At 39.8% G+C, this 16,410-nt stretch overlaps 2 protein-coding genes across 6 annotated transcripts in view; both read right to left on the reverse strand.

Annotated features, from left to right (window-relative positions):
* Positions 1 to 6,949, reverse strand: part of Fam104b (family with sequence similarity 104 member B) — a 28,719-nt gene extending 21,770 nt beyond the window's left edge. Inside the window, exon 1 of one of the 3 annotated variants that reach the window (XM_029473220.1) lies at positions 6,771 to 6,949. In XM_029473220.1, coding sequence (XP_029329080.1) covers positions 6,771 to 6,775 — 5 coding nt within the window. In that variant the 5' untranslated portion in view covers positions 6,776 to 6,949. The other 2 variants (XM_029473218.1, XM_029473219.1) reach the window with 2 other exon arrangements.
* The window catches only part of LOC110286734 (protein FAM156A/FAM156B-like), a 64,567-nt gene that overhangs the window by 38,317 nt on the left and 9,840 nt on the right, over positions 1 to 16,410 (reverse strand). The window contains exon 1 of one of the 3 annotated variants that reach the window (XM_021153308.2): positions 6,771 to 6,954. The exons of the other annotated variants lie outside the window; for them this stretch is intronic. The gene's annotated coding sequence lies outside the window, so the exon portion shown is untranslated. Of the gene's footprint in view, positions 1 to 6,770; positions 6,955 to 16,410 lie in introns of those variants that run through there. 3 annotated transcript variants of the gene reach the window in all.

Consider the following 16,410-nt stretch of genomic DNA (forward strand, 5'->3'; position numbering starts at 1 on the left):
CTGACTCAGATAGATGCAGACACCCACAGCCACAGACAGACAGAGATTGGGGACTCTCATGGAGGAACAGGAGGAAGGATTGTAGTCCCCAAAGGGGAAAGGAACTCCACAGGAAGACCAAGAGTCAACTAATCTGCACCCTTGGGGGCTCTCAGAGTCTGAACCACCAACCAAAGAGCATGCACAGGCTGGACCTAGGCCTCCCCGCACATATGTAGCAGTTGTGCAGCTTGGCCTTCATGTGGGTCCTGAACAACTGGGGCTATCCCAAAAGCTTTTGCCTGTATGTAGGATATGTCTTCTAGCTGGACTCGGTGGGAGAGGAAGAACCTAGTCTTGCAGAGACTTGGGGAGGGGGGCTACTGGGGGGTGCACTTGCTCAAAAAAGAAGAAGAGGGGAAGGGGAAAGGACTGTGGTAGGGCATGACAGGGAGAGAGGCAGTGAGTGGAATATAAAGTAAATAAGTAAAAAGTAAAATTAATTTTTTTTAAAAAGTTTTCATTAATACTCAGAAATGTCTAGTATATAGTGTAATAAAATCTATTTGCAAAGGTGCATAAATTCCAAGGCCAGAAGGAAAAAAGAATGAATTCCTTGGCTGTACCACTAAAACAAGGGCACCTTGGAAAGAACAGGGCTTTGTTCAAGATACAGGGAGTTGTTTGGAGGCAATCTTGAAGTTGGTATCTTAATCTCCAGCTCCAAGACAGTAACTTTTTTTAAAAGCCTCCATAATAGAAAGAGGCTCTGCAGTGAGGATTTTTTTTTCCCACTCGCAAAGGGAAGGTGCAGAGAGGCACACTGCCTCAGGAAATACTGCTATATAAGGATTAGAGAAGTGTATAATAAGCATTGACATCAGAAAAGTCCATCTTTTCTGAGAATTTCTACTGCCAGCCAATTAAATAAAGATGAAAAGCCAACTGAGAAGACTGACCGGAAAGACCATACGGAGAACTCACAACTGCCCATGAAGCTAAGTGGTCTGCACCAATAACAGAAGCCTCCCTTAGTTCCACTCACAGAACCATTAACAATAGCATAAGAAAGTCCCTACCACATCTGAAATATGTTGCTCCTTGTAGTATAGTACTGGCGAATTCCAAGCCTGTCACAGGAGTCCTGAGAGGCCTTGCCAGTCTCCCTCTTGAGGCAGGCCTTTCCTTCAAATGCTGTAGTTCCTTGCTGGCCAAGGGATGCAACCGCTGAGGCAGAATGGAACTACTGATAAGTAGGACCTACTACTGCCCAGGAGGCCACGTGAGAGGGGTGTGCCAGTCCTTAGACATACTCCTCCCACTTCTCCCAGCCTTTGATAGTTACTCTCACTTGGCTGCGCTTACTATCTTCCCTGTAGCCTTCATCCCCTCCAACCCTAAATGCCCACCTCATGGCCCAGGACACAATGCAGGCAGCCAATGGAACCTTTCCTCCTGGGGACCTTATTCCCCTCCAAAATCTCCTACTGGTAGTCATGCCCCGAGCATGCTACTGTCCAGTACCGGCCAAGTACCTCTACTTACATCTCTGCTTCTGGTCAAGTATAAAAAAAAATAATAAAGCTTTCTTAATATTTTAACTCAAACCTCAAAGAAATCGAGGGTGGAAAAAAACCAAACTACCCACATATTTACTTAAGTGGGTCTTAAACAGTACTGTGAGCAAACAAGGCCCCATGACGGGTAGACCTTGACCCAGGCTCAAGAGACCACCCCTTCCAGTCCAAGCTCCGTCACCACTCCTATTTTCCTGAAAAACAATAACCCAACAAACAAAACTCCTTTTGTTTTCTGGCTGTTTCTTCAACTTTAAGAACCAGAGGATAGCACCAACTAGGTAGGAGAGTGTAAGAGAAGACCCCCTTTCATCTACATCCCATCGGATATCCCTTCCCCAAAAAAGTCTCTTGCACATAAACGGTTTGAAATTTACTGGGATCACAATCTCTCTAAGTTTTCTTCCCCGTGTCTCAAACAAGAAAAGACAATGGAGAAAAGAAAGAAAGGGAGTAAACTTAACCGTCCCTAGGAGTGCCTCTATGTACACCCAGAAGTAACCACTATGCTAACTTAGTCTGTAATACTGGTAAGCTGCTACCTAGGCATAACCTTAACCAAGAGTGCCTCTATGTACACCCAGGAGTAACCACTATGCTAACTTAGTCTGTAATACTGGTAAGCTGCTAACTAGGCATAAACTTAACCAAGAAATATGAAAAAAAAATCATCTTTTTTCAAGGTAGCATATCTTTGCAACCTTCTTGGACTCCCTACATCATATCTTCATTTATCACTGAAAAACAAATCTCTAAAGAGTTGGGTCCTGTTCCTTCATGTGATTGTGTGTATCTTATCTTTTCCAAACAGCACAAGATTTTTTTTTCCTAAATTCAATTATCTGGCATTATAGGTTATAGAATGTTGTAGCAGAATTCTTTGTGTGCCATTTTGAAGATATAAGGAAAATTTTGCTCTCCCTAACGGTGTACTTCCAGAGCTGGTGGTCTTATGTGGCAAAGACTGAGTATATATGCTTCTAAGAATCAAAGCTCACAAGCTTCCTGATGTAATAAAACACCAGAACACATGGTCAGGAGTGGGACCTGTGTTATAACATGAACAGCAAGTCCCAAGAAGGAGACTATGTGTTCTATCCCCTAAAGTCTTAGTGTGGTAAGATTGTTCAGAAATATCCATCTCAAGGAAGTATGACGTAAAATATGGGAAGAGGGGGATTCATATTAACCTGTTTCTTCAACTGAGAGACACCAAGGAGAACCCTGAGATAGGCCAATAACAGAACTGAACCATCGTGGCAGTTTACATAGGGCAGGGAGTCAAGTATGCAACTTTGATCTTTTTCAGATTATAAATTTGCACATGGAAATATCTGGAGTGCATGGCTGACAGAATGGTCCTAGAGAAATGTTTGGGTTGTTTTACTGTTCATTTATTCATTGTTTGTTGTTGTCCCCTGCCCCTTTTTGGCATAACTGGATGCTCAGCCCACAGATTTAATTGTACTGTGGAAGAACAAAGCCACTTCCAGCCGTAATATATTCCTTTTAAAATTAATATCACACATAAAATCTTAAAAATTCATTTTCACAAGAGTATATAACAATGTACAGGGCTTAAATGTATGAAAAGGTACTAAGGCATAAATAACTTAAAAAATATTTTTTTAAAAAAAAGACAACAAATTCAAATCTCAACACAGTAACATTTTGAAGGTTAACAGTAATCTCAGTACACAATGGTGCAGATACTGGCAAGGTTTTACGTCAAAGGAGTTTTGTAGTTATCTGTCCAATTGGCAGAAAGCCACAGAAGGCACACTGTTTAAAATGAAGACATTGATGTCCTAACAATGTTTGTCATAGCATTATTTTTTCTTTGTCAGAAACAATAAAAGAACTGTTAATCATGTTATAGGACAAGATATGATAGACTTGGGAAATTTGAATTTTAAGAAACTATAGATGGTAGACTGGGGTGTCATATGCATTTAATCCCATCACTCAGGAGGCAGAGGTAGGCAGATCTCTGAGTTCAAAGCTCTGAGTTCTGAATCTATAGAGTGAGTTCCAGGATAGCCAAGGCTACACAGAGATACCCTGTCTCAAAAAAGAGAAACAAAAAGAAAGTATGCTAATTACCTAATAGGAAAAAACTATTTCGTAATCTAATATTGAACAGTACATTACCACAATTATGGAAAAATGAATGCAATATGCAAAACACATTAAGAAAGGATTACACTTTTTCATTTATTCTCTTCCATATATTCCAAAGTGACTACAACAGAAATGAATTAGAAAGTCAGGGTGGTGACACACTTCTCTGATCCCAGAACATGGGAGGCTGAAGCAGCAGACTAGAAACAGACTGACCCCCACAAGCAGACCCTATTTCAAAAATAACCAACAAAACGAGCAAACAAAAGATACTGCCATTTCATCACATGGGATTAATAATAAATTAATAGTGAATATGTGAAAAACATTTCTTCAGTAGGTTGTGTAAACTCCCAGACCTACTGGACAGGATCAAAGAAGCAGTCAGCCTTCTCCATAGGGACAATGAAGTAAAACTGGCAGATGACAGAGAAAGCAAGTAGAGTTCCTGTGGGTCTTCTCTCAGTGCTGACATTCCTTTTAAGGTGGAAATGGTAGAAGTTATTATTGTTAATGGAGCTACCACTCCCAGCCACACCTTGTATTCATCTCTTCCTTTGATAACATCATCACTGCTTACCACCCCCTCAGCTACAAAAGGAAGAAGATACCTGTTTCCACAACTACTAGCTCTGCCCTCATGGGTGAAGGTTAAATTTATGTGTGTGTATGGGCAGCTTTGATGAATCAGAATGTGTCTTACTAGTGAAAGTATAAAAGCATGTAATTGTGCTAAATTACCACGAGGGATATGGGGAACAGACATATATTGGAGTCCCAGAGGGTAGTGAGTGAGTTTAACAACTTATAGTTAGGGAACTATTTAAACATGTAGTCATTTTGAATTTTTATTTGGAGTCTTCAAAGCATTTTGATGCAGACTACCTTACAATAGTGGAAAAATGAAAGGAGGAAGCTAAAACTGAGCGACAGGGGAAGGAGAACTAGATGGGACTGTCAGCTCTGCACAGAGGAATAAAACGGTGGAGCATAGGCTTCAATGCTAGGAGGGAGGCAGCAGTACTTCAGTGGCAGTGTGTATACCTGAGTGCTTCAAGCTCCAAGTTCTACCCCCAGCAGAGAAGTGGGGGGTAGGGTAGTAATAATAATTACATACTGGAAGCTACAACCGTAATTTAAAAGGAAAACATTTATAATATATGTGTCACTGTGGGGTTAATTTCTACATCTGCAACATTAAATCAATTTTTCAAAATTTATACATGATGGAGAGTGCACAAAAAAACCAAAGTTCACATACAATAGGAATTAACTTTCATGCAAAATGTACTCATAAAATAAAAGGTTTGACTTATTTATAATATTGTCAAAGCAAATTTAATTAATATAAAAAGTTTGGACTTGTGAAGCCAATAACTGCTTCTAGAAATATAAGACTATGAAAATATTAAAATATTAAGATTTTCCTCCTTGACTCCGTTCACTCAAAATTATATAGTGCTTTTCCTACTGAAAGGTAGGAATGAGAACTTCAAGAGGTTACATCTAAGGAGATTTGTATCATACCCAGATTCAAGTAAATAAATACATAATAAATAAATAAAATGCTGATTTAAAAATCTTTCCCTACTATGCATGTCAAGACAAATAATAGAGATAGCAATAAGGTGACATCTAGTAGTGAGGCCTCAAACTAAGGACCTGTTGCACTATTTATGCAGGCTATCAACACTGAAGCACACATTAAAAGCATCATCCTTCGTATTTGTGGCAACTCTGGCACACAGATGTGGAATCACATTCTACATTATACACTCTTTTGTAGAATACATTTTTGTGCTAAATATAAGAACAAAGACTCTGGGAAGGAATGTAAACCTGGAAACAAAGATGGTTTCAAATTCCAGTAAGATACTTATTACATAGTTTAAATGGAAAGAGAAGGCATATAGAAAACTGTTTAAGCACTACAGGATATTATGAAATGTCACATTGTATTTGTAAACAAAATTGCCCTGCCGAAATCAAACACTAATTCATATATACATCATATCTATTCAGAACATACTGCTAGCCACTTTATGTGCTTAAAAATCGATGGTGAGTAAAAAAAGAAACAAACTAATACAGATCTTGTCCTTAGCAACAATACTTTTATAATATTTGATATTGAGATGGGGGCTGTGGGTTGTTTGTATTTTCATATCAGTTATTAAATAATTTTGTCACACTGAAGAAAATGTTCAGGTGACAATGTGACTCAGCAATTACATATGTCAATGGAATTTTGTCTTATTTTCTGCATAAGTTTTTAAGATGATAAAGCAAAGGTATAAATATGCATCCCAGTATGTTTAAAAGACCCGTATGGATTAGAAAAACCTCTGAGGCAATTACCATAAAAGTGCAATTAATGGTGACCACTGGGTTTTGGGACTGTAGGAAAAAACTGTTTTCATTAACACTTTACAGAAATATCCAGACGGAAGTGCAACAAAGTCTATACTGAAAGAACACATTGATAAAGGTCGATAAACCCCAGGGAAAGCAGGGGGTAGAATAATAAGGCTTTTCAGAGAAGCTAAAATACAAGTAGCTGTAGCGTCTAGGCTGCCTCACAACAGTAAAGCCAACTTGAAAAATAAAGGGATTTGTTCCAAGGCTGTGAATATCAACAAGGTAAACTCTAGAATTTATTAACTCAATTGCCAGTTCCAGACAGGCAGAAATCTTACTGGGGAAAGGGAAGGGGAGGGGAGGAGAAAGGGTAAGGAGAGAAGGAAAGAAGGAAAGGGGGGAAAGCCTCTTTTAGTTTAAAAAGACTCACAGTATTTTTTCAAACACATAGGGCAGAAGAGAAGGGTCTGTATGGCACAATACTGCCATCTAAGACTTTAAAAAAAACAGACAGGCACCCACATCGGAGGATCGTCCATCTTCGGAGGATCATCCATCTTTTCCGCTGCTTTTCTGCCCACAGCCCATAAGATGAAGGCTGAGAAAGACAGGTGGAATGAACAACACACACCGCACTCAAACCTGAGCAAGGGGACTGGAGAGCCATTCAAACAAAGGAAGCCTCTTTTAAGTCCCGCCCGCGAAACCATGGCAACAGCAACAGGAAGTCCCTACCACATTGGAATGATGAACTCTTCTTAGGTAAGGATTGGCTGGTTCAGAGTCTGCACGCATATGCTGGGGAGGTTGTTGCCAGTCTGGCTCGAATCTTCTGCACTTTCCTTCCAATGCTGTAGTTGCCTGTTGCCTAAGAGACGCGGTTGGTGATGTCCAGAACCTGTTCCCGACAGCCCCCTGCGTCTCACGCTCAAGACGCATAACAAGGACATGCTCCTCCCACTCACCCCAGCCTCGAACCCACTTCTGACGCACTCACTATCCTCTCGGCCCTCACTTACCTGAATCTAACTACCCACAGCAGTGTCCATGACACCAAGCAAGCTGCCACTGAAACCTCCCATCCTTTGGGGCTTTCCCCACCCGCGGTCACACCTGAGCAGCAGGAAAGAGCGTGCCTATAGGTCTAATAATGGATAGGCCCCCTCCCTGTATCTGAGCTCCCTGTGAGGCAAGCTCCCAGCCATCTGAATTGTTTTAGCTCTATCCTAACATAAGCGAAAAAAAATCATATTTTGTAACAAAAACAGGTTCCATTTTATAATGGAACTGTACGCTACCTTTTTAATGACAGGTTTGCCATAAAAAAAAAAAAAAAAAGACAGACACACACAACAGTTCTTTACTTTTCCTGGGGTCTCCTGGGATCCAAGGCAGGGCTTGGGCCAGAGTGTAAGAGAACTTCCCTTACAGCTTAGCTACACTAAAGTACAATCCCTTTATTTTGAGGCAAGGAGGTGATAAGAAAGGCCCTGCTTCAACTACTGCTCCCTCCATACACCACACTCCCCCGCTATGCCACCAGTTTCTTTCACTTAGATTTTAAAATCCATTGGTCTACATGATCCCTAAGCTTTTCTTTCTACTCACTAACCAAGACAGGAAGAAAAATAATTTGAGAATTCGGATATTACAAGAAGAAGTAAACTCTACCATACTGAAGAGTACCAGCCATCAAAAAGTAACCTCTAGGCTTAGGACTACAACACTGATATGCCTTCAAATTAAGAGAGTATCTAAAGAAAGATTTTCACTCTTAAAGGCTTTTTTTTAGTGCTATACTGTGTCCTACCTAGACAGTATGGAGGTACATAGACAGGTACAGGACTGAAAACTACTAAACTCCATATATATTTAAGTCTTTCCATTTCAGGTGAGGTTTTTCTGTGGGTTTTATTTTTTTTTAAAATAGTAAGCTCATCATGCTTTATCCAGTATGAAGTTCCTAATGGCAATGTAGGCTATGCTGTTTTGTTACAGCTCCCTTTCTGATTTAAGGTACATGGGAAACCTTTACCTACTTCTAAAGTCATAAGGTAGCACAGGCCCTGGCAGACCACCTACCCTCAATAAGCTAATTTTAAAAAGTAACAGTAAAAAGTGGAAAGATTTGGTAAATGCAGCCACAGAGGGCAAAGGAGCACAGAACTCTAGTGGTCTGCCCAGAAGACCATCTTCCAGGGCATAGAAGTGACATTTAGGTTTAAATAGAGGGCAAAAACTAAGCTATCCTGGTTATGGTGTAGTCCCAACCGTCATAATTTAGGCTCTTACAAGGTAGTCTGACAAGTCATCAGAACTGTGGAAACTCTCTGTTCAAGAGTTGGTTCACCCTCTGGCTGGCACCCACCGAGCTTTAGTATTTTACATCCCCCAGAATGAGATTCCTGGGGAGATTCCAATTCCTTGAGGTTCATGGTTCAACAATTAGGCAAAGGGAGCAAATGTTTAGCATCTCCTTAAGATACTGTCATTCTTTTTTTTTAATTAGGTATTTTCTTCATTTACATTTCAAATGCTATCCCAAAAGTCCCCTATAACCCCCCCCCCCCGCGCCCCGCGTGACTCCCCTATCCACCCACTCCCACTTCTTGGCCCTGGCGTTCCCCTGTACTGGGGCATATAAAGTTTGCAAGACCAAGGGGCCTCTCTTCCCAGTGATGGCCGAAGATATTGTCTTTCTTACCTGGACACTTACATAAGGAAGTATCAGATTACTTAGTCAGGAACAGAACTTGCTGTTTCCCAGAAGGAAAGTATATGAGCTCTGTCCTTGTCTGTAATCTTAGTGTGAGGGGATTGTTCAAATGTATCCAAGGCAAGGTATCAAATGTAAAAAATAAACAAGTGAATCAAAGTCAGGATTTTCTTTGTGAAACAGGGTCTCAAGTAGTCCATGCTGACCTCCAACTGAGGCTACCTTGAATTCTGGATCCTACTACCTCTTCCTCCTAAAAGTAGGATTACAGGTGTGTCCCACCAAGCCTGGCTGTCACTCAAATGTAAATTGCCTCTTCAACTGATATGCACAAAGATAATAAGGAGACAAGACTGTAGTTTATCTAGGGCAGGAAATGAAGTCTGTGATTCTATTGAGAACAGTCCCAGGTTTCAAAACCTGTGTTTTTTACTTTCTGAGAGCTGTTTCTACCACCTTTTAAATATTTACTTATGAGGATAATTTCCCTTTTTGTCATTACTTTTTGCTGAGCTGGGGATTGAACTCGGAGCTTTGTAGTGCTAAGCAAATGCTCTAACACTGAATTTATAGTCCTGATCACAAAATACTCATTTCAACAGTATCTTACATATCTTGTACATTCATCCTTTATATAAAAAAGCATGTGAAAACAGATGTATAGGTCTTAAATGTATGAAAATGTAAACCTTTGATGTAATTTATACCTGTCTTAATTTAGTAAAGTTTAAAAGGGTAACAATGATCTCGGAGTACAGTAGTAGACTCTTGATGTATGTTCTCAAAGGAATTTTGCAAAATGTATCTCAAACAGTCTCAGCAGGTGCCAAGATATTCTAAAAAGAAACACTTGTACCCCTGCCTTGGGTTATCAGGTATTGAGACAATGGACCCTAAGAAATAGGAATTTACCCCAAGAGTTTCACTCTGGGAAAGAAAAGGCTAAGCCCAGGTGCTAGCAGAGAGGGAACTTGTCTCCTGGAAAGAGATTTACACTCGGTTGACAGTTTATATGGCTGACCTTGCAGACCTGACAGGGATGTGTCTGTGATGAGTAGGATCACAGCTTGTTTAGGATTGCTTTGTCATACAAAAGTCTTGCCCTCTACTGAATCCTTAACCAGATGTCAGGACCTCCAAAATTGGGATGGCTAGACCTCTTTATTTGTTCCTCTTTCCAATGTGGCCACACTGAAATCTTCACTGTTACCTTTGTCTCTCATTGGCTTATTGATGATAGATGGATGGCTGAGCCTATCTTAGGACTGCCAGAATCAGGCTGCTGTAACCCATCAACTCCCAGAAACATGTCAACATGAGAATTATCATCTCAAATGTGGATAAGGATTTATTAACAATATTTGCTGTAGGGTAACAGAAATAATGTCTTCCCAGTGGGAAATCACTCTACATACTTCATAATTAAGAGATTAATGAAGAAAAAGCTCTTTATGGCACTTGTCCAGCTTTGGCTAATGCTCAGAGGATCTGGCCAAAAATTGTTTTTTGTTTGTTTGTTTGTCTGTTTTGAATAGTTATTAGCTGGGTTCATCTTGCTTACCTGGCAGAATTGTGCTTTTCCTGATGAGAGCAGAGGGCACATATTAGCAGACCAGGACCTAATGGTAGTTGTAACCTTATACTGCCCCTTTAGAGGCATGTCCTTCTTAATTGCTGGTTCTAAGTCAGGGTTAGGAATGGAGCCTAACTGGAAGTCCATCTTGGTGAGTGAATAATGGCAGAAATTTTCCCAGCAACCTGAAACTTCAATAGTGGTACAGAATCAATCTTCTTTCTCAGTTTCCAACAAGTCATGTTAATACACTAGTTATCTTCCAGTTTTATTGGAAGGCAGTACTCATTTAGCTAAATTCTCCTTTTTGGCATTTAATACTTCCTAAGCAAGCTCACTAGAAAATCCTTTATAGCATCAATTTTTACTACTTCAAGTTTCCCCTACATCAGTTGCATTGTATTTTCTCCTATTTCAGAAACAAGAGAGGACATTTCAAGTATTTTATAAAGGATAATATATGCTGAAGTACTGGATTTTGGGTTTAAACCAAATATACTAATTACCTAATAATAAACTAAACAACTTCAGATTTCAGTATGGGGCACTATATTACCTCAAAAACAAACAAACAAACAAAAACCAAAACCGAATATGATATACAAAACATGCTGGAAGTATGGAACCTATTACAAGGGATTTCTGTGAGTAGCTGGGTCAGTGGTTATTCTTTTCCCTTCTATCTTGTCCGTGTATTCCAAAATGACTACAATAGGTATCACCTGTTAGGCTAAATATGATGGCACAAGCTCAAAATTACAGCTCAAGAGAGACTATCAGGATAATGAGACTTCTAAGCCAAAGACACTGTCTCAAAATAACATACCAAACTATATAAAATGCCTTTTTAGAGTAAGGGATTAATGATGGAGTATTGGTATGAGAAAAATGGCTTTGTTAACTCCTACAATCCACTGGGTAGACTCAAGGGAGCAGTTAGGGCTCTTCATGACGACAATGAAGTCAGGTTGTCAATGGACATATAAAAGAAGTATAATTTGAAGGCTAGAAAGATGTCTCAGCGGTTAAAAGCACTGACTGCTCTTCTAGAGGTCCTGAGTTCAATTCCCAGCAACCACATGGTGGCTCACAACCATCTACAGGGGCAGCCAGGCAGATGTATATGCAGCAGAGCACTTATATATTAAATAAAATAAAGTTTTTGTTTTTTTTTTAAAGAAGTATAATTTATGCTGGTCTTCTCTGCAAAACCAATAACCCCTTTAAAGTGGAAATAATAGAATAATAGTAGTTGGTGAAGCCACAACTCCTACTGTTAATGAATACAAAAGGGTTCACAATGGCTAATAAGCAAAGCCAAAACAAGACTGAAGAAGGATTTATTACCTACAACATAGAAAGAGAGCACAGAGCTATTTTCAAGGCAATGCCCATGGAAATTTTATTCAAGTATCCTATACATATTCATATAGGGGTGGGCCTATTCCTAAGTATGTTCATTTAAGGTCATTAGAGCACACATTTAAAGAAACTAAAGTGATGAGCAGGAATGTTTCTCTCTTGCCATGCTCAGCTTATACCATTAAGTTCTACCTGAAAGTAAATGAAAACAGCTTGATGGAACATTAATACAGAAGTCTGCCCTGGAAGGTACCTGTCTCACTTAGAAGCTAGCATCATCAGCTTTTTCTTTTCATCTCTCTCTTTGACATTAGCAGAATCTCTTTCTTGCTCTCACCATCCCACCCTCCGCAACTCTCAGTCCTTCTATCTAATCTGATGAAGAGAACTATTTGCAGAGCTGTCACATGCCTTCCTCGTGGATAATGCGCATGTTCATGGAGCTTGCTGAATCAGAACATCTGGAGCCCAACATTTCTACTGAGATTATAGGACAGGATCTAACCGGGATACATTACCACACGTTTGAAAATTATGAGGAAGGAAAATAGACATTAAGAGTCTAAGGCAAGCCAAGTGGTAGTGGTAGTACATGCCTTTAATCCAAGCACTCAGGAGGCAGAAGCAGGGAGATTTCTGTGAGTTTGAGGCCAGCCTGGTCTATAGAACTAGTTCCAGGACAGCCAAGCCTATAAAAGAAACCCTGCCAAGCCTATAAAAAGAAACCCTGTCTTCTTTTTTTTTTTTAAGATTTACTTATTTATTATATTTAAGTACACTGTAGCTGTCTTCAGATATACCAGAAGAGGGCATCAGATCTCATTACGGATGGTTGTGAGCCACCACGTGGTTGCTGGGAATTAAAACTCAGGACCTCTGGAAGAGCAGTCACTGCTCTTAACTGGTGAGACATCTCTCCAGCCCCCCACCCCCCAAAATGCTGTCTTATAAAAACAAAACACAAGGCAAAAAACTTCAAGGCTAGAGAGATAGCTCGGTGGTTAAAAGTACTGGCTGCTTTTTCTGAGGACAGTTTCAATACCCTGCATCCACATCAAATGCCCTACAACTGCCTGTAACTCTAGTTCTAACAGATCCAATACCCTCTTCTGACTACTCCTAGGGGAAATGCATGCACATGATGCACAGACATTCAGGCATACACATATATGCATAAATAATAATCATTTTAAGAGTCCTAAAAGTATTCGCCTTCACAGGTAACAAGTCTAGGAAAATATCTGGGAGTTTGAGAGAAATCATAAATATGAGTTTTGTTTGGTATCTCCCTAGGTAATCCAGGGAAACTTTACCAGAACACCAGGAAGCAAGAAAATAGGGTAAAATCCAGTGACAAAAAAGGTAGACTGGGATGACATTTAGAAAACAGATGGTTGTGAGCCATCTATAATGTGGTTGCTGGGAATTGAACTCAGGGCCTCTGAAAGAGCAGTCAGTGCTCTTAACCACTGAGCCATCTCTCCAGCTCAGAGATGACATTTTTTTTAGCATGAAGCCTTGAAAAAAAAAAAAAAGACACAGCATTATGGGCTTATCTTGATGGTAGGATGCTTATTTAACATTCTCCATGAACTGGTTTTCATGAGCAGTAGAAACTGTCATAGACTTAGCTATAGAAAAATGAAAATTTCTACTCATCCTTAAATCAGAAGCACAATTAAACAGCAAAACTCAATAATAATAATTACAATGTTTGTGACACCTGGGTTCATTTCTATACCTATAGCTATTATCTAAGACTATATTTTAAAGTCAATAAATAACAGTGAGTCTATAAAAATACAAGAATTTTTATATAATGGGTATTTCCTTCAGTATATAACCAAGGTATACAGAGTATATGTTCTTTTAATACTTTTTTTTTATATGAGTACATTTTTTATATGACTACACTGTAGCTGTCATCAGACACACCAGAAGAGGGCATCAGGTCCTATTACAGTTGGTTGTGAGCCACCACGTGGTTACTGGGAATTGAACTCAGGATCTCTGGAAGAGCAGTCAGTGCTCTTAACTGCTAAGTCATCTCTCCAGCCCCTGAGTCTATGTTCATAATACAGTAAGTCTGCTTCAAGAAATATACAAACAATTCATTATAGTGAAGATACTCTTCATTTTATAGAGAGGATATCTTTGAGAAATGTATAAATGTGATTCACATTTCTTTCATGGATTCCTACAAATGACACTGCTCTTTTTCTATTAGAAAGCAAAAATGAGAAGCTTAACAAATACATCATACATGAGCTATGACATTTAAAGAATATATTTGTGGCTGAAGGTCATTTAGCTCAGTTGGTAGGATACTTGCCTGACATACACAAAGCCTGAGGCTTGATTCAAAGCCACATATAAACTGAGTATGGACATTCATAGCTGTTACCCCAGCAGTTAAGAGGTCTACTCCACATTTTCAGAAATATGAGAAATACTAATAACATGACATGTAACACTGGCAAAACACAAGCTTACAGCCTGTTGAGCCTGTTGAGCTATCATGAAAGCCATCACTTCCTGAAGCAGGTACTAATACCATCTAATGATGAATTATATTTGTGGGAAACATGCCATGCAGATCTGGAGCCAATATTCAAGAGTCTCCAGACACTGCAAGAAAAACAGGAGTATTCACCCATGTCCCTGATCTCTTACACTCTACATTGAACATGCTTTGCAAGATGCTTTCCTGTTGCTAAGTACCCAGGTGAAGAACTTGACTTTTAAACTTATGAAGATTCATTTGTATATGTATGAATGTTTTGCCTGAATGTATGTCTACATACCATGTGCCTGTCTGGTGCCCATGAAAGTCAAAAGAGGCAAGGGAATTGAAACCCCTGAAATTGAGAGTTATGGATCGTTGTGGGCCACCAAGTGGGTGCTAGAACTTGAACCTGTGCCCTCTACAAAACCAACAAGTGCTTTTAAACACTGAGCCATCTCTCCAGCCACAAAAGATTTATCTTAATTATAATAACATATTCAAATCTCAGAACAAAGTGTTGCGTAGAAAGAAAAGCCATGGTTAGTAAAACTGTTCAAACACTGTAGAGCACTATGAAATACTTTATATTTGTAAACAATTTTTAAAGCTGGCATGACTGCTCAGCAGTTAAGAGAAAGTAATGTTCTTGCAAAGGGCCTAAGTTCAATTCCCAACACCCATATTTGATGGCTCACAATAATTGCCTGTTATTCCAGCCCCTGTTATTCCAGTACCTCTGTGGGCACTGCACTTATGTGCACACACATACATATGCACTCACACATGCATGCAAGCATGCATATACACACACAATTAAAAATAAATAAAATGTAGTCTTTCAAAAATTACTCTGAAGAAATCATCACTTATATACATACTGAACGAAATATGCACGTTGAAAGCATACTTCTGGGCACTTTTTGGTGTGCTAAAGAAAAAAATGGCGAAAAGAAAGCAAACCATGTCCTTAGGAACAATGTCTTATGTACAAAAATGTTCACAGCTTTTCAAATGGTTATTTGGTCAAGGTAATTCATATTAAATATGAGACTAGGTAATTAACACATGGGTCAGGTCCCAACCCCTCAAAGAGCAGTTTGGTTCAGCTCAGGCTAGACTCTTACTCAGTAAACACTCAGCATTCTTCAGAGGCCCTGTAACATGGGTTCCAGTTTGCTAGGAAACACCATTACTTTCTTACCTGCTCCTATAGCTCCCCAACCTCTGAAAGGGGAATCTATTTCTCTATGAACTCAGCCTCCAACAGACCAGAGTCCCGAGCTAGGTCCCAGGCTGTTTCAGCTAACCTGCCCTCCTCCCAAACAAAATAATCCTTATACCTGGCAGAACTCTCCCACTCTGCTCCCATAGCCCTGGCTATTGCCTGCCTGCTCCTCTCTTTTTCCCTCTCTCCCTCTACCCCTTTCCTTCCCTCTCTGATCTGTAACAAAACTCTTCCGCTCTGCTACTCTTTCTCTCTCCCTCGCCCTCAAGCTATAATAAAAAATAAAAATCTTCCTCCAATTATGGAGTAGCCCTGTTGGTAGTTTCTCTACTGAGTCTCTAGCTCACAACATGTAAATGAGGTTTACTGTGATAAACGTGTGTGTGTGTGTGTGTGTGTGTGTGTGTGTGTGTGTGTGTGTGTGTAAAGAAGCTGTGTCTATATACTCATTGACTGAAAGGAACTGCAGAGATCTGTGAGGATAGAAATGCTGCAGGTCCAGAGTTTAATTAACTTTCCTTAACCTAGTTCTAGATCTACAAAAGAATAGCCATTCCGTGCCCACCTCTATGCTGGAGCATCTTGTGACTAATAGTAACCTTTGGAATCTGTTAATTTAGATCACTAGCTTCCACCAATGCAAAAGCTCAGACAGCATACCTAGTCTTTTGATGTACTCCGATGTATCTTAAACTCACTTTATTTTCTAAAACTGTAAAACTTCATGAAACTGCTTACACATTAGAACATGGCATTTGGACTAGCCTAAATCTGTCTTGCAGGCTATGCTCAGTCAAAATAGCTCCAGAATACACTATCTCTTATCTTCTTTAAGATGACAGCTGTGGTTATTGAGCTGATGTGTATTTGTAAAATGTTGTTAAAAGCATCAAGGCAGCCGGGCGTGGTGGCGCACGCCTTTAATCCCAGCACTTGGGAGGCAGAGGCAGGCGGATTTCTGAGTTCGAGGCCAGCCTGGTCTACAAAGTGAGT

This window comes from Mus caroli, chromosome X (assembly GCF_900094665.2).
Source record: "Mus caroli chromosome X, CAROLI_EIJ_v1.1, whole genome shotgun sequence".
Taxonomy (NCBI): Eukaryota; Metazoa; Chordata; class Mammalia; order Rodentia; family Muridae; genus Mus; species Mus caroli.